Source organism: Pleurotus ostreatus, assembly GCF_014466165.1.
Source record: "Pleurotus ostreatus strain PC9 chromosome Unknown scaffold_7, whole genome shotgun sequence".
NCBI classification, from domain to species: Eukaryota; Fungi; Basidiomycota; class Agaricomycetes; order Agaricales; family Pleurotaceae; genus Pleurotus; species Pleurotus ostreatus.
In genome coordinates this window covers 2,161,806-2,178,792 of record NW_023503162.1, presented here as the reverse complement: position 1 = coordinate 2,178,792, position 16,987 = coordinate 2,161,806, and the positions used below count along the sequence as shown (strand labels likewise).

General features: G+C 48.8%; 4 protein-coding genes across 4 annotated transcripts; 2 read left to right on the top strand and 2 right to left on the bottom strand.

The window, feature by feature from the left end:
- Window positions 1-7,931: 7,931 nt before the first annotated feature.
- Window positions 7,932-9,982, top strand: PC9H_009993 (uncharacterized protein; the record flags this gene model as incomplete). The annotated part of the gene is made up of 20 exons (XM_036779487.1): window positions 7,932-8,011; window positions 8,071-8,149; window positions 8,211-8,224; window positions 8,290-8,388; window positions 8,448-8,457; window positions 8,516-8,533; window positions 8,591-8,616; window positions 8,670-8,695; window positions 8,748-8,782; window positions 8,840-8,864; window positions 8,928-8,939; window positions 9,003-9,018; window positions 9,075-9,114; window positions 9,168-9,268; window positions 9,322-9,368; window positions 9,426-9,438; window positions 9,487-9,514; window positions 9,573-9,630; window positions 9,688-9,875; window positions 9,941-9,982. The coding sequence occupies 20 exons, from the start codon at window positions 7,932-7,934 to the stop codon at window positions 9,980-9,982; spliced, it is 957 nt and encodes a 318-aa protein (XP_036628876.1).
- A 134-nt stretch (window positions 9,983-10,116) lies between these two features.
- PC9H_009992 (uncharacterized protein) lies at window positions 10,117-11,556 on the bottom strand (the record flags this gene model as incomplete). Its single annotated transcript, XM_036779486.1, has 6 exons — window positions 10,117-10,459; window positions 10,519-10,580; window positions 10,643-10,736; window positions 10,803-10,837; window positions 10,957-11,083; window positions 11,135-11,556. The coding sequence occupies 6 exons, from the start codon at window positions 11,554-11,556 to the stop codon at window positions 10,117-10,119; spliced, it is 1,083 nt and encodes a 360-aa protein (XP_036628875.1).
- Window positions 11,557-12,599: 1,043 nt separating this feature from the next.
- PC9H_009991 (uncharacterized protein) lies at window positions 12,600-13,938 on the bottom strand (the record flags this gene model as incomplete). Its single annotated transcript, XM_036779485.1, has 7 exons — window positions 12,600-12,767; window positions 12,833-13,014; window positions 13,087-13,118; window positions 13,191-13,332; window positions 13,397-13,473; window positions 13,536-13,611; window positions 13,689-13,938. The coding sequence occupies 7 exons, from the start codon at window positions 13,936-13,938 to the stop codon at window positions 12,600-12,602; spliced, it is 927 nt and encodes a 308-aa protein (XP_036628874.1).
- A 1,086-nt stretch (window positions 13,939-15,024) lies between these two features.
- Window positions 15,025-16,430, top strand: PC9H_009990 (uncharacterized protein; the record flags this gene model as incomplete). Its single annotated transcript, XM_036779484.1, has 6 exons — window positions 15,025-15,343; window positions 15,394-15,496; window positions 15,555-15,612; window positions 15,669-15,990; window positions 16,045-16,211; window positions 16,263-16,430. The coding sequence occupies 6 exons, from the start codon at window positions 15,025-15,027 to the stop codon at window positions 16,428-16,430; spliced, it is 1,137 nt and encodes a 378-aa protein (XP_036628873.1).
- Window positions 16,431-16,987: the final 557 nt, after the last annotated feature.

Genomic DNA, 16,987 nt, shown 5'->3' with positions numbered 1-16,987 from the left:
CCAGAGCCTCCAGGAAATCTGAGCACATTTATGTATCCTGTCATAGAGGAACTACTGCAAATGGGTGAAGGTATTTGGATCTGGGATGCCATTAGGTCATCTTATATCATGCACCGTGCAGGTGTTGCTGGTCAAAGTGCAGATCAGCCTGGTCAAAATAAAGACAATGGCCATCTTGGGATCAATTCTCTTCATGGAAATTTCTTCAACTTGAAGTTGACTGGAATGAGATCTGATGTTAAGGGCTGCAAGCGCATCTACTGGTGTATTACTGTACCAGAGGGAGCAAAAAAGTTCAACCCAGGCAGGCCTGATTATGATCTTAATAATCTGCCAGAGTTTACACAACAGGAGTATTGGAATGTGATTACCCAACTTGAATCTGCAAGGACTGAGAAGGAGAGGAAGCTTATTACAGAAAAATATGGAATTGTTAGACTTCCGTTGTTGGCAGCATTCAAAACGTTTGCTTGGCCAAATTTCTTCTTCTCCGATCCATTCCATCTGTTGTATGAGAACAATATGGCCAACTTCTGGGATTTGTGGACTTCAATTACAGGCCCTGATGAAATTCCACATCTATCGACTGCTAGAGCAGAATTATTTGGACAGCGTGTCACAAGGGCCATGGCCACAATACCATCTTCATTCACAGGACCTGTTCGTGACCCACATCTCAAAAGAAATACTCAATACAAGATGTTTGAATGGAAGGCTTTGTGCCATTGGCTTACAATTCCTATTCTCATCGAACTTGAAATGCCCCTGGCTGTCATTTACAATTTCGCACGTTTTGTCCGGATAGTGAATTTTGCTATGGAGATCACTGGAAGAACTGAAGATGATCTGGAAATGATCCGCACCGAAATTGTCAAATTCTTGCATGAGTTTCAGGAAATATATGTTGGTGTTGACTCTACAAAGGCATCAAGAATGCGCCTTTCCATGTTTCACCTACTGTATATACCAGATCACATTCGCTGGAATGGTTCTTATCGTATTGGCTCTCAGGGGACCCTTGAAAGACACATTGGTGTTCTGGAACGAAAAATCAGGTCCAGAAAGGAGCCATTTGTGAACTTGGCCAATAAGATCTATGAAGAACAGTTAGTTAAAAATCTTCTATTCTATTACCCATCTCTTCATATGTCTCCTGAGCCTGCAAAACCAAGGGTGCCAGTAGGCAAAGCTCCTATCAAGAGAAAGGAGAGAAATGATCCATTCTCATCATTTGTCCAACATTTAAAGGCAATTTGTCAATGGTTGAACATACCCTACAATGGAGATGCAGATTGGCTGGAGAGGTTTGGAAAAGTGCCTCTGCAGAGTGGTGATTACCTGCGCAGCCGTCTTAATGAATCAAAGATTGGGAGGAAAGTTACTCGATCATCCAGATACTTTGAGGTGAGTTGCTGATTTATGCATAACATGTTCAGGATTAACATAAGTTGTAGGCCTACAAGCATGGTGCCACTAGGACAGAATTGGTGTTTGGAGAAGCACTGGCCTTCTATCAAGATACAGACCGAAACTCTTTGCTTGTGGTTTATCACCCTTTCATCAACTTGGATGGCCTTCCATTTGATGGTGTTTCAATATGGGGAGAGCAAAGTGATCAAATAGTTGTACAAGAGGTGCGGTCAATAATCAACCTGATTGGGATATCCCATGGAAAGGAAGGCCGGATATATATTCACAGAAAACACTCAGCAATGACTGTATATGATGGAGCACTGTAGTTATAGGAAGAAATGTAATTATCGCAAGTGTAGCTTGCAATTAAAGGAGAAACTGCTCAACAAGATCGTCGGTGTCTGACTATATGTGTGCCGGCTTTTCTCAAGGCCTGCGAGTTGTGCAGAGATTGCTTTCCAAGGTCCTCATTCTTGAATTGGAATATAGATGAATAAGGTGCCAGCGGCACCTGTCTAGTACGGTAAGCAAAAGCAAGGCAGAAGGAGCCTGTGTTGTCCCCTGTACCCCTGTATGATCTTGTGACCGCTGTGTGATGTTGTGACCCGCGCGCCAGTTTCGGCTTCGTTTGTTGGTCTCTTACGCTTCGCGCCATCGACATGTCTACTTACCGTTTTGACCAGCAATCCCAGTGTTCGTCTTCGACGCCGAGCGAGTACTCTGCAGCACCTTCTACTCATACTCAGCCCCGTGGCCTTCCTGCCTACGACTGGCATGACTCGCAGTTGAATCGCCGTGCTCCCACTTTCCAGGACGCCCCGCGGGATGCCATCCAGATGGACCATGGTTTACAACCACCTCCGCGCCATGCTGTCCCCACTGGCTATCTCGACCCTCGCCCCCGAGTTCCTGGGCAGCTCCAAGAACCCACCACGAGGGATTTTCGTGACGCACGCTCCAGCACTGACGCTCTGCCTCCAACCAATCGACCATACACCCCACGTCCCTTCCATGAAGACAAATACCCACCTCGTCCCCCAGCCCCAGCCGCCCCCGCCGGATATTACGGACAGCCTGAAGAAATCACGCATGTCCAGCCACCTATGGCTTATGCTTGGCGCGCACAGGATGATTTCCGCCAGCCGCCTAGGCACAGTCGCGACAGAGACGATTACGAGGTCTTGCGAATGGAACTATACGCATTGAAGGAGACCGTCTACTATATTCAGAGAGAAATGGCTGAAATGCGTCTCAGCAGCTTCGACGCGTCCCTCCGGTAAGCTGGAGACCATTTACTTAGATTGTAGCTAATAACCTTGATTTAGACTACGCTCGTCTACCCCTTCTCTAGCCCCCAGCGACTCCATCTCACGCGTCAATGGAGAAACTGACAGCGAGGAGTTCCAGGCAGCATACCGACGCTACCAACGGGAGGCGGCTCCCTCTCAAAAGCCAGCACATTTACCGGACTCCGTGCTTTGGACTTTCAAAGGGGCCCAAGCCGTAGGCCCCGACGCCGGTTTCTCTACATCGAACCCCTACCGCCCTTCGTTTGGCAAAGCACTTCGGGATTCCAACGGAAACCCCCTCGACTCCGCGCTCGTTTCGATCATCAAACGCACTGCCTTGAATCTCGCCGGACGCATTGTTGCCCTTCACCCAATCAAGCATCAGGCAAATAAGAACCAGCCTCGCGATTACTACCGAACGAAATGTCCCCACCTCTGGTACGGCGCCATCATCCTGCTTGAAGAGCAGCACGGGGATGTGGCCATCTGCTCTGCCCATTGGAAGGCAGACCACTTGCTTGGTCAGGCCATGGTACGAATCAAGGGCCCCCCGAGGGAGGCCAAGCGAGCCCGCTCGGCCAAGATTGCTGGGAGCGATAGCGACGGCTCTGTCAACGATGGAAAGCATGCGCAGCAGAATGCACCCGCCACGCCTCAGAAGTCTAAGCGAACCGCGAACGAGGTTACGCCATTACATCCCGGACCCTCAAAGCGAAATCGTACCGGTAATTCCTGTTAAAATATCATTGTATCTTCATACTAACGCCGATTCACAGGGTTTGCCTCCCCAAAGGCTGTAGAACATAGGCAAGCAGCAAAGGCATCATCGAAGCTGCCCCCCGCCTCGCCGACAAAGCAAACCCGACCTCAAAGCCTCCACTCTCCCCTTCGCAACATGTCTCCATCATCATCGAACCGGCCTTTATCAGACGTATCTACCCAAGAAGCTCCAAAGTCCCTTCCGCCTCCGTCTGTAGTATCTACTTCATCCCTTCCTCTGTCGTCTACAGCACCCGCCCCACCCACTTCTCAGGTGTCCTTTGTAACCAAGTCTCTCGCTGCTGTGAAAGTCAACGATAATTGTAAGTTGCCTCGTTTACTTCACGCAACCTTTAGCTAATTTTTGAATAGATGAAAACCTTCGCCGTAGGTCGATTGCCCTTGCATTCGACCTTTGCTAACTTCCCTTTAAGGAACACTCCAAAGTCCCGAGCTCCGGCTTGCCGAGGCCGTCGTTACTACTGGGTTGGAGCTTCTCGATGCAATGGAACATGCCCCAACACACGGAGGCCAAGGTTTTCCGTCGAGCGAGGCCAAAGCGTTGTTGGCGCGCGTGAAAACCGCTGATCCCAATTGCGTTGACAACGAGGACGATCTATATGAAAGCTGGGGGCATTGGCAATGGACGTCAGGGTCTCTCACCATTGGCACCGTCATCACATCCTGGTCCGCAGTGGGCAATACTGACATGGCACGTCAACTGATCGCCGCGGCATTGGCTACCAGCAAGGCCGCTCGGCTGTTGTGCCTCGACCATACTCCGAAGCCTACGAGTTACTTGAATGATATGTACATCGATCGACTTTTATCAACGCTCTCCGATGTGTGGAAACGATCTGGGGGGGTAAGTTATATTCTCCTACTCTAACGTTGTATGTTAATTTCTTTACAGCCGTCTTTCAAGGGCAAGGCTCGAGTAATAGAACGTCCAGCAGTATCAGCCACGTTGCCCCCTGCGCCGCCAGCCGCTTCACCGACAGAGGAACAAAGCGTGGGCCTCGCCATAGCAGATGGCCTCGATAATTCTGGAAATGCGGACCCAATGGCCGACGGCAACCTTGACGACCCTTTCGCGCTCCCAGACGATGATACGACAGCGCTGCAATCGAAGCTAAGAGTAAGTGGTGTCACATCGTGTGTGGGTATACCTCTAATACCTTGGCTACAGTCTCTTCATGTACCCGAGCTCCGGACAATTGCTGCCAAGAAGCAGATCCCCGGTGTAAGACATATGAATAAGGAAACATGTAGGTCATTGGGATCTCCGTTGAACATCTAACTTATTTGATACAGGTGCATCCGCCCTCGCGGCTCTCCCACCCACTATGCGTCCCACTCTGGATGAGCTCGAAGACGTTATCGCGAAGGTATTCCACTCGCAACGGCTCTTTATTTATATTAATATGCTACTCTTAACAGCGTGCCTGTGTCAAGAAGATAAAGGCTCCTGGGGCAAAATCTGCCAAATTGGGCAGCTCTGCTGCAGCGGAATCCACAAACAATCTGTCGCAAACCCCTCGCGCCTCTCGCATTATCGTAAATGCCGGCGAATTTGCTTCCTAATTATATCTCGCCACCATCGATTCCAGCAGTATGAACTGATGTGGCCGCGTACGCCGTATTTTTACTATTTTTTCACTTTTTCTGACTCATATAGATATATTTTAACTTTTTGCGACCTTTCTTGACTTGAGATGTCACTTTTTTTTTACCTTTTATGACTTTTCTGTACGCATTTTTAGACTGTTGGACGACTTCTTATGACCTGTTAGAGACAAGAAACATGACTTCATTTGACTTACAATGACTGTGGGAACTGTGAAGTGACCTATTCTCTGACCATTCATGACCTAAGTTGACCGAGTTGTGACTTCAAAAGACTTCGCATAGACTTATTGTACAACTAATCTTGACTGTGTGAAGTATCATAAACAGAATCAAAATGACAAATCTCAGACTTAAACAGACGTAGTAGGACTGTGATAGACTAGTATTGACAGCGGAAACGATGCTCGGCAGACCTTGGATGACTTCTTCATGGCATAAATGGACTTACATTGACTGAAGTGACGGATCCTTGCCCTACTTATTTTGACCTCTTGTGACTTTCCACGACCCTTTACTCGACTTGCAATGACTGATACTGACCGTGAGACTACTTACTAGGACTTGCAAAGACTCGACCCTTTGACCGTACCTGACCGTGTAACGATTAACCCTGACTATTACTGACCGTGCGACAGTGCCAACAGCAGGTCAATTGTGTTGACTTATCTGTACTGACCTTAGACGCCAGCTGACTAGATTTGACCGTATTTCTCAGATACGCGAGGGGGACCCACAAAATCGATTTCCAGTCTATTCACAGTCAAATTTTCGGCCTAAGTCCAGCAAAGTCCGCCCAAGTCCGCCAAAGTCAGTATTTTCTGACTGTGATAAAATACTGAGCGTGACACACTGTGACGAAAAGTTTGCAAATCTATGTTTTTGGGTACTTGTCGTACCGGCATCGTCATTGCTCTACTACTCGGAAAGGGATTCACTCAAAAAGTTGATAGGTATTTAGACAAGATGAGCGACAACCTCTCGTAGCATGCCGGGAGTTGTAGGGACATCCAATCTGGAGCACCAGGTTGAATTGTCCAAAATTTTGCAAATCTGTCTAAGTGATAGTATTGGTATGGTCGGAAGGGGTTAGTGAATGTCACTCAGATCTCCGAGTCAAGCACGGAATCACACGACTACACCCCCATCATTCGTGCAATGTTGGAGGCCGAGAGAGGTAGCATTGCAAACAAGTCCTCACAGAAACGGAAGATGGACATCGACACTGATGGTCAGATGATTGTAATGTTTCACCAGACGCTAGCTCAGAAATGATACTTCATACAGATAGTGATGGCAATGCCAACGACGACGCTGATAATGATGGTCAAGGTGATACTACCCATGAACGACCGGGGAAATCAATTACAATCTCAAAGACATCAATTTCACAGAAACGACCGCGCTGGGTAGATAGTGAGTCTCGCTTATCAGAGTTGAACTCTGTAGACCATTTTCACCATGCCTTCTAGACAGTGATGTCGAGAGTATGTATTGAAAGTCCATGTGGCCGTAATGGTAAACCTGCTTCATTAGTCAAGGATCAATTTCTATCGGAGCAGCAAGCGACTCGCAAGTACATCATCCACTGTAAGCAACCTTTGTTAAAATCTACTCTATTCCTATTCACCATTCTTCTTAGTGCAGAATAAGTTTCAAACAGAGAAACACAACCATGCTGAGACTCGTCGAGCTTGTATGTTGCATTCTGTCTTTTCTATCTTCCTTGCACTCACATCGTTGATGAATTCAAACAATCAAGAGAGCATGCTGATCAAAATCTGAGGAACAAAATCGTTGACATCGAGGCAAAAAATCAGCGATTGCGTACAGAGAAAGATGCAACAGAAAAATCAATCAGCGACCTTCTTAGGCAAATAATACACTTAACAGCATACAATAATCGTAGTAAGTCGCCGCTCAATCAATTTAAATGAACATCACATATACTTAACCAATGTCCGCAGTCAACACTCATCTTAGTGCCATGATAGACCTCCGTACGGCCTCCATGGGCTGTACCAATGATGCATCAGGCTCAGGCGTTAATGATTTTGATTCTTTATATTGATTTACCACATCCCTGACACCTGTTGTTGTCTGTTCCGTTTTATTTATTCACACTGCATCGACCCTCATCTGCTGAACGTCAAACCCCATATCCAGTAAGATATACGATAGTACGAGCTTAAGGGGGCACGTGCGCTAGAATCACCACAGTCAACCATCACCATCATGTTCGACTCGTACTAGCTGATTGACCCACTCGACAATCGACGTCTTGGAACTTACATACGGCACCACGAATAAAGCCTATCTTCACCAAACCCGATCATCCCCACTCACGCTGACGCTGATACTCCGCGACGTTTAGCCGGCGAGTCCAACCCAGCCAGCAACTTGTCTTATCGGAAACGATGTGAAAGTATGGACGGCTGCGAAACGACCGGGGCGTATGCACGGATGCTGGCCTATCATTGGAACTCGTTCCCATGTCAGATGACATTCCCGTTTTGGTGAGGGTTCTCAGTGTCGCTCATGTCTGGGAGTGTACATACGTTGTGGCAGTAGACATGAGCGCTGACCCAGCGGTGGCAAAGAAGGCATGCCAGCATTTCTGATACCGCCTTTTACGGTGTCATCAAACCCAGTCTGAATGATTGCCCTTGGCAAAGACAAGTGACTGGAGGGAGCATCTAAGTTTAACTCTCTCTCTCAGCTACACCTTCCCCGGTCATTGCACTCGGCCCGAGCTGTGTTAAGGGAAATGAAGAGGTTACGCTGTCAAGTTATATAACGTCCATGGCACTGTGAGAGCGTGGACGACAACCCCAGACCCCTTCCATGGCATCCTCCCCTCCGTCGGACCTAGGGTTGGATAGCAAGCTCGGCGCCGCCTTTCTAGGCAACACTGCTGCAGCAATGTATGTGCTTACTCATAACTTCGCTCTCAAGACGCGCCATGGAATATTTGAACGAACAGATTCTACGGAATAACGAGCGTCCAGACGTATATATTTTTCAGAAGTAGCGAAAAGGATAGACGGACTTTCAAGGCTCTCGTACGTGCACATCTGTCTACTGAACGGGGGACATATCCAATACTCATTCTCTTGCAACTAGATTTTCTTTCTATGGTAAGCCCCGGAGCAGTTTAAGGTCGCTGGGTTAGGTCGATTAATTGGGCTAACTATCACCCAAGGACCCTTGACACACTCCATCTCGCGCTCGTCACGCACGCTCTTTATTTCTACATGATAACCAATTTCGCCAATCCTGAAGCTGTGGTGGTGCCTTCGTGGTAAGTTCAGCCGCCTTTGAACCATTTTAGAACCAGGAGTGACACCATCCCAAATCTAGGAGTATTCTGGTACGCACATTGCGAGCACCCGCTCCATCGCCTGTCTGACCTCGTACTTGATTGCTAGGCACAAGTCTATGTCACTGTAAGTGATCCGATTGAAATTTTCGACAAGTCATGCGATCCCGAGCAACATTTATAGTGCATCAGTGATCTGATTGTCCGCGGGTGGGTCTCATCTAATCCGAGTTGCACTAAGATGGTAATTCACCGTTGCTCAGAGTCTTTGCCCGCCGAGTATGGCTCTGTAAGTCCACTCGACTCAGCACTTGTCCAAATAATCTCATGCTCCTTACCAGTAAGCGGGAAGAAGTACTTCGTAGTCATCCTGATCGTGAGTTACTCCTTTCTTTCGCGAGGACATCGGGATTGACGGCAGTATATTGTGAAGGCCGTATTTTCTCTACTTACGGCAAGTAAGCTATTCCCTCTTTGTTGTTCGCTACTTCCCTGCCCTAACAACGACGCGTTACGCCTAGTCGTTGGTTTTGGTAAGTCCTCAAACATGAACGAGCTTCAAGTTGAGTTAACGAACTGGCCCGCCTTGACTCCAGTCTTTGCATCCAAAGCGTAAGCTCCCCCCCCCCTTCATAAGTATTGGTCATTGATCTTGCGGTCTGTGTCAGATTCGAACTGGGATCGTTCCTAGCATTTCAGTCAATATCGGTATGTGTTGTGTGACGATAGCGTCCCCCTCACTGACGGGTATTGACTTGCAGTGGATGATGTACACTGCTTTGTCTTCGGGCGTTGCAGCTGACGTCGTAATCGCCGTCTCGCTTGTCATTTCCCTTCTGAGATCTCGCACTGGATTCAAGAGGTATACCTTCCCCCGCAATGCGTTTTTCGTGTCGAATTCAACTATCGCCTCAGAACGGACTCGCTCGTAAACACACTGATGCTTTACACGATTAACACAGGTACGCGTGCATATTCCCTCGTCTGATCTTTGGTCCCTCTAATTGCGTGGGATCTAGGACTCTTCACGACGTTCGTGCCTGTCTCAGAATCTCTCTGTATACTAACTTGTATCGCCAGTTTATGCACCGGCCTGTGTTTCATCACCGTAGGTTTCGAAGAACTTTAAAACAGGAGATATTGACAACGAAGATCCTCGCCTTTAGTACGCTATTTGGCCGGCAGAACTCATCTTCATGGGCTTTTATTTCTGCCTATCGGCACGTAAGTAACTGCATCACCGTATTGCCATGTCCCTGACACCGCCGTTTCACTCAATAGTATACCTCAACGCGCTCCTAGCAACTTTGAATGCGCGGAGCTCACTTCGCGACAAGCAACACGGAGTATCCACCGTACCTTTAGAGTTGAACACGTGGAATACCGGTAGTGTTGTATCCAAGTATCCATCCCACATCGTTCCTTCGCACGACGAGAACTCTCGTCATACTAGCAATTTGCCGCGCCAGGTAAGTATTGCCCTTTATCCGCCTCCAACGTGCAATCGGATGAGCCTTCTTACTTTTTTCAGCAGCTGATAATCACCGTGGACCAGAAGATTGAGACCACTCGTTGACTGATTAGACTGGCATCTCGCCAAGGACGTATACTGGTCGAAGTCAGATGAATGTAATTTATGAATGATATGATGTATATTTGTTGCGGAATGTGGATATTACCACGGATTTAGATATCATTCCGATTCGAGAATCAGACTGGGCACCTGTTGCTCTCCTTCCCCCTTGCGAACCCTGCCTCTTCGCTGATTTCCGCCACCCCGAGTCCGTGCTCGCTCAACGCAGGGGCGACATTCGGAGTAAGCAAAGACGATGAACCCACGGAGGCCTTTTCCGTGCACGGAGTCTTGCCATCGTCGGATCCATCCGTGTTGGAATCCGTGGTAGTGGGCTGTAAGCTTAAGGGACCCCGTGGGCGCGAGCACTGTTGTTCGCTCAGTCTCGGCGACTTGTCAACAAACGTCGCCGTAGGATCTTCAACTAGCTTCGGTTGGTCATCGGTAACCTCATCAACGACTAAAACCCAGTAACGATAGCTAAAGAAGTAAGGTATTCAGGACCTGATATGGGTCGCACAAGGATAGTGGGGCCTTACTGCTTAAGAAGACCGTAAAACGCCGAGCCCAGCAGGGAGCCTAGGAACGGGCCAAGCCAATACTAGACGGAGCGACGGCAAATGAGGATCTCGGTGAGACTTATCCGTGACAGAGGAAACTCACCACCCAATGGTGCGAGTCAGGGAATCCCGTAACGACCGCCGGTCCAAAGGACCTTGCAGTATTCATTGCCGCACCGGTGTAATACACGGCAAAACTGATTGATACAACTACAATTAGCACACAAGCAGTGTGGTGTCGAAGGATGGAAGATGATACGCACAGGTGGCCGGAGAATAGGGTCAACCCAATTCCGATCTGGGGGTGCCAAGAGTGTCAGATAGAGGGCAACACAGAAAGTTCGGGTTGAGTTCGGCTCCATCGCAGAATCGCAAGATGAAAGGGGCAGGATGATTGGGAAACGAAAGATGACTTACCGGCGCGAAAGGGGTAGCCTGATGCTTCTCTGCTGCTAACATCAGCACAGAGACTACTAAGGCGGCAGTGATGAACATTTCGATGAAAACGCCTTGGGCGGGCGATGTTCTGGGCCCGAGAGCCGTGCTGAAAGCAGTCAGTTAAATTTGTCACATTTACAACGGTAATTATACTCACTTCACCCTTAAACGCCCTTCCGTCAAGCCTCGCACCACCGCCGCGGCTGCGATGGCTCCCGCCAACTGTGCGATGCAATACATGGCACACCGCACTGGTCGGATCGCGCCCACCAACATCAATGAAAGAGATACGTTGGGATTAAACAACCCGCCGGTGATTCTAAAGAATAACCATGCTGAGACAAGGAGAGAGAAGCCCATAGATGTGGAGATGTATAGGTAGCGTTGGGTGTCCGATGCCATTGGAGGGAGATTTTCGGTCATCGCTGCTGAGGTGTCTGGGTCGGAGAGGGACTGGGCTGCTTGAATTCCGCCTAAACCCAGCAAGAGGAAGACAAATGTCCCCACAAATTCCAGAAAGGAGGCATGGAAATCGTTTCTAAGTGTCGAGAAATGCGAGGAGGTGTGGAGGCGCATCATTGATAGCACGTCTCTGCGTCGCCGAAAGCGTTAAGATCGTTGATAGTATGTAGTTGAACTGGGTAGTTGTGACAGTACAAGCACAAAGACAACACTGAGGAGAGCCTCCTCAGTATTTATAGAGACTCGTTTTATAAGAAGCGGGGACGGCGGATCCTGCTTCCGATGTCACGAGTCCCAAAGTGTTTTCGGACAGGCAGAGCTGGTAGAGTGGCACCCCAAATTTTCACAACTGAAATGAGAAGACAAGACAAGACGAAATATCCAGCATTCAAGCTCGAGAGTGGGTTTCCAGTTACGTGGTAGCGCTATCCAAGTACGAGAAGAAAAGCCTGATCTAAGTGTCGCTGCCATGGGTACGCCTAGTTCGTCGCCTTTGAGTGGCTCGTATGTAATCCAAAGACTGCGTGTAGACATCATAAGACATGTGTCGCCGTGAAATTTGGTTGCTCAGGTGGTCGTAACTGCTCCAACTGGTCTCAGATTTTGACCAGCTTCTCCGAGTATAATTTGAGGGCTTTGGAGACTGCCATGAGAGTATAAGACAAAAGCTAGAGCTTCGTGAGTGTGTTGAGATTCGAGTCTGCGTTCAAAGTACTCGGGCCGATCATCAGAGGCTTTGCGGTGGCGAAACCACCATTTGGCGGAGGAAATGTAGTCGTTGAGGTCGGGAGAACCAGCCTGAGTGTTGGTGCCGTACCGCGTCGCGGTGCAAAATGGTATTTTCGCCAGTGACTGAGTGACAGTAAGTAGCAAGCTTTGGCGGCCCGGTTGGGCGCTTAGGTGACGACCTCCAGGAATCAATTAATCAACTACAGGTGCATGAGATACTGGGATCGTCTGACGTGCGCTACATCATATGCATTCGATTAACAAAGATGAGAGTAATGTACACTGTGTGTTGAGCCCATTCCGTCATTTCATTAATGCAACAATCCGCGCGCAAGAGAATCCTAGCCCATGTACACTTTGTCCTTGAGTACAGCTTGAGAACATCTGTGTATCCACCATGGAGACGAAGGGAGACGAAGATAGAGTCTAGCTCAGTCGAGACCAGAGGAAGAGGGAGTTGCTGGTTTCAGAACTCGGCGCGTTGGTTGCGTAGGGGAAGGACCACCAAACATCGACGCGAGCATGTCGCCAAGAGGATTAGCTGCCTGCGAGCGCGGCTGGGGAATGGCAAAGTAAAGTGTTCCCAGCTCGCTCAGGGACTAGAACCGGATTAGTGTTAGGATCAAGACGAGCGACATGCATAGCTAAATAAAATGAAACGCACCCTCCGAACCTCAGGCAGAGCCAAAATTCCGCCTTTACTCTGATACGTACCGCATAACCGCACCCACGCCTCCCGCATGGCCTTGTTCTTGTCGCCTTGCGCGCGCTGACAAGTCAGAACAGCGATTTGTGCAAAATTCAGAACAGGTTCGGTGGTGAGTATGACTTCACTCGACGGCTTAACTGGGATCGGAGATGCAGACGGGAGATGTACGGATGAGGGAAGAAGGGAAACGAAATGTGTAATAAATGTACGCGCTGCAAGGATGTTGCCATTAAGAAGGTATCTAGCGGGAACGAATAATAAGGTGGATCATTATCAGGACGATGAATTGAAGCGTTTGGAAAACAGGACATACGGTATTACGGCCCTCAACGCGAAAGGTCCATAGGATCCCCCCGTTGATGTCGCCCATTGGTAGAACATCTCTGCTAATAACCGTGCACTGTCCCTCTTGCCTGAAGTCAGGAAGTGAGGCTCCGCGGTGGCAAATGATCCTTCTACAGACATTCGTAGTCATTAGCGGTGTGAGAGGTACTATCGTCGAAGAGATTCAAAATGCACCTTTGAACATCAATTCGCCCACATAATGGTGCAGATCGGGATCACCAGCAGGACATGCGCCATGCTTCGCCGACCACCTTAAATATGCGGAAAATCAGTATTGATTATGCGCTATTCACGATGGGATGAAATCGCGTACGCTATCGTTTTATCTATGATTGTCTTTCTCCAGCTACCAGCGGAACCGGTCAAGGCGATCAGTTGGGTCAATCTACCTGTCCATGAATCAGGTACACATTTCACCGGACCGACCGTCAGTAATCGATACCCCCACCAGAAACATCGAGCTCACCTTTAGATTCGTCTGTGACTCCCTGTCCCGAAGTTTCATAGACATCGAGCAGGAAACCAGCGAGATCGACACCGCTCCCGGTTTGCCCTGCCTTCAGGAGCTCTCGAGCGCTTTGAAAGAGTACATCAATGGCAGTCGCGTATTGCCCTGATTTATTGTATCGTGCAGCGAACGTGCGGGCTTTCTGGTGAGCCTCGTAAGGTGATTTGGATATCAGAGGTAAGATGGCGTTGAGAGCTCTTTCAGACATGGCGTTGCGTGTAGTAGAGATGCGTTACTTGGATTAACGTGTTTCGATATATTCTGACCGTGGGAATATCAGCTGCGTAGGGTCTGTTACCAGGCTTGAATCCAAAATTCCATCTTCGCTTTGTCTCTGATCATCAAGAGGTATTTCAACCCAAGCTGGCAAATGCAGGTAGCTGGATGCGAATACTAAACCTGGAACGCAAGCTTGACAAGAAACGCAAGCCTTCTACCTTCAACTCCGCCGCGACGTTCATTCTGCGCGACGGTAGACTCAGACTCTGGCGCTGCTTGCGTGCTGATGGCTGCCTCGCATACGCGCCTCGTAGTTTTTGCTCTTCGCCATCTCGTCGCCGATGTTTCACCCCCAAAAATTGGCGGTGGGGCACTTGCTACTGATCGGGATCCTGTACAAGTCGCTTCGGACCTGATGTTCGTCTTTGGTGAGTAAAAATCATGACTGTCATTATTTATATCTAGACATAGCCTACATTCAGATGCCCCCCTCATCTCGGACAGAGAAATGTACAACCTGAACTGTGCATGGAATCCAGGAAATGCATTCTGCGTCATTCATTCGTTAGGCGCCCAATTTTATTCTCGAACAAGTTGAACCTTTGAGCTTTAGCGCTTTAGCCAAGGGCTATTGCAGAATCTTTCAAGTTCAAATATTCAGGGCGTATTATGATTCCCCGTTAGGAAGGATATAACCAGCGGCTAGTATTCCAGCGGCAGACTTGCTCACGTCTCCGGGAAATCGACCATTCCACCAGTCACCAAGACCTATTATCACTCAACTGCCAGCGCATCCGTCGCGATGAGGACATCAGTCGTTACAAGGATTCACTTTAGTTTCCAACTAGTCTACCTCGGCATCTGCTGGCCACCCGGCTTTCAAGGCGGCAATCTTCCCTTCCGCTTGTTCTCCATGGCTCTCGCATACTGCCCACCGCATTCGCTGGCCAGCGCATATAAAGAAATAGTGCATTCCTTAGCCTCGAGAGAGGGCTCTTCTTCACCCTACTCCTCTCATCCGGCTCTAATTTCAAAAGGCGACTAGAAACGAGTAGCTCCCCGACTAGAACAGGCGATGCTTGTCATAGCTGGTATACTCATCTACACTATCATCGCGTTTGGCATCAGAGTTCCTAGAGCCAATGATTCGGCACCGCCCACAGCAGAAGAAGCTGATCTTTCTCCACCGATCGCTACGAGCGACAACTCAACTTCGACGTGGAACGGGACCGTTACGACAGGGCGAAATGCCGCGACTGATATGTCGTCGCGAGGGTGTTTTCCCTCTCTTGGTTTTACGATGCCACAAACCGTCCCTCCTTCCACAAATGGCTGGTGGTGTAACCTCAACACAGAATACGCGTTCATGGGATTTAGTTATGATGTCACAGCGTGTAAGTCCTTCATTTTCATCAATTTAAAGCCTTGCCGACACATTCCACAGGTCAAAGTCTTTCCCAGATGCGGAGGGAGTTCCAAGATGTGCGGAAAACGTTCAATGGGCGTTATATCCGAATTTATGGTGCCTGTGATCGAACCGGGTTCTAGTGCGTACCTGGCTATAGCCTGCTCCCTTGATCCTGACTCTAATGCTTCAATTTCAAGCGACGACGTTATCCAGGCAGCTTGGGATGCTGGCGTGGGCGTGTACGCTCTGATTTGGGTAACATCCTTCCCTTTGGCGTTCCCTCTTCCTTCTCATCCATCTATCTCCCATAGTTCGGTTTCGACGGGTCGGACATCTACAAGACTCGTCGCGATACACTCTTTTCCATCCTTCACTCTAACCCACTAGCTCCCTATGTCATCCGTGCTCTCCAATTCGGCTCTGAACCCCTCTTTGATTATGTACTTACGCCCTCTCAGCTTGCTACTGAGGTACGTCAAGCAAAAGAGAAGTTGAAAGGATTGGGCATTCCGGTCGTAGTCAGCGAGATGGCGTACGGTTACCAAGCCCATACGGGTTCACAGGTGGTGCTTGATGCGCAGGATTATTTGGCGGTACATATGTTGCCCTACTTCTCTCAGCAGGCCTCTACTGGTACGTGTTTTGTTGAGAATAATCATTGGTTGCTCACGGAAAGGTGGTTTGAAGCTAGTCAAGCATGGCCAATCGTGGAGAATGATTTGAATTGGTTCATAAACAATGGTGGTGGAAAGAAAATAGTGCTTACTCAGAATGGGTGGCCATCAATGAATTACTCGGGGGTCGAAGCAAACAGTCCTCATGCAGTTTCTGATGTAGCGAACGAACGGGCACGTGTAGAGCAGCTCTAGCTTCCCCTCCTCACTAACGTTCTTAAACTCTCGCAGGATTACGCGCTTCTCCTTGACGATCACTGTACAGACCTCAAACAAGTATCGCCTGGTGGTGTAGGCTGGTTCTGGCACATTTACTCGGATTCGCAGCTTCCGGGATATGGCGTATACAACACCAAAGGAACGCCAAAATTCGAGTTTCGACCACGGACGGAGTGTTGACCGTCCTTCGTATGATTCTTGTCTGGGCTGCTGTTCTATCCTTTCGCGCTTCGTGATTTGGTTGTATACCCTAACTCCTTTTGGCTTCGATGATTTCGCTCGGGCTATTCCCCTTCCTTCCCCGACGTCTTCCTCCGATTATGTACGACCCAAAATTGCTATCGCTCTGCTGTCCGTCATCGTTATACATACCCGTTTGTTCGTATACCATGGACCTATATTTCTTCCCCTCGCGTCCTTACTCTGAGACCGTTGGATCATAGTAGGTAGAATTATCACAGAAGGTAAGCTGTCCGAATCTTTTCTTAGGGACAACCAGAAGTAATGGCACGACAGATATAGAACTAACAAGAACCGCCAACTTACGGGGCGGGGCCGATGAATATCAATCGCCGCTGCGTCTCCGCGAACAATTCCCCTCAAGCACGCGGCATCATGCAAGCGGCCGGGGTTCCCACCTTACCCGACGGGTTTATTCCGCGTGCCACAATATTCCCAGTGGTGATACTTGGTGATATGGTGAGCCTTTTCACATTTGCCATCGCGACAGTCGACAC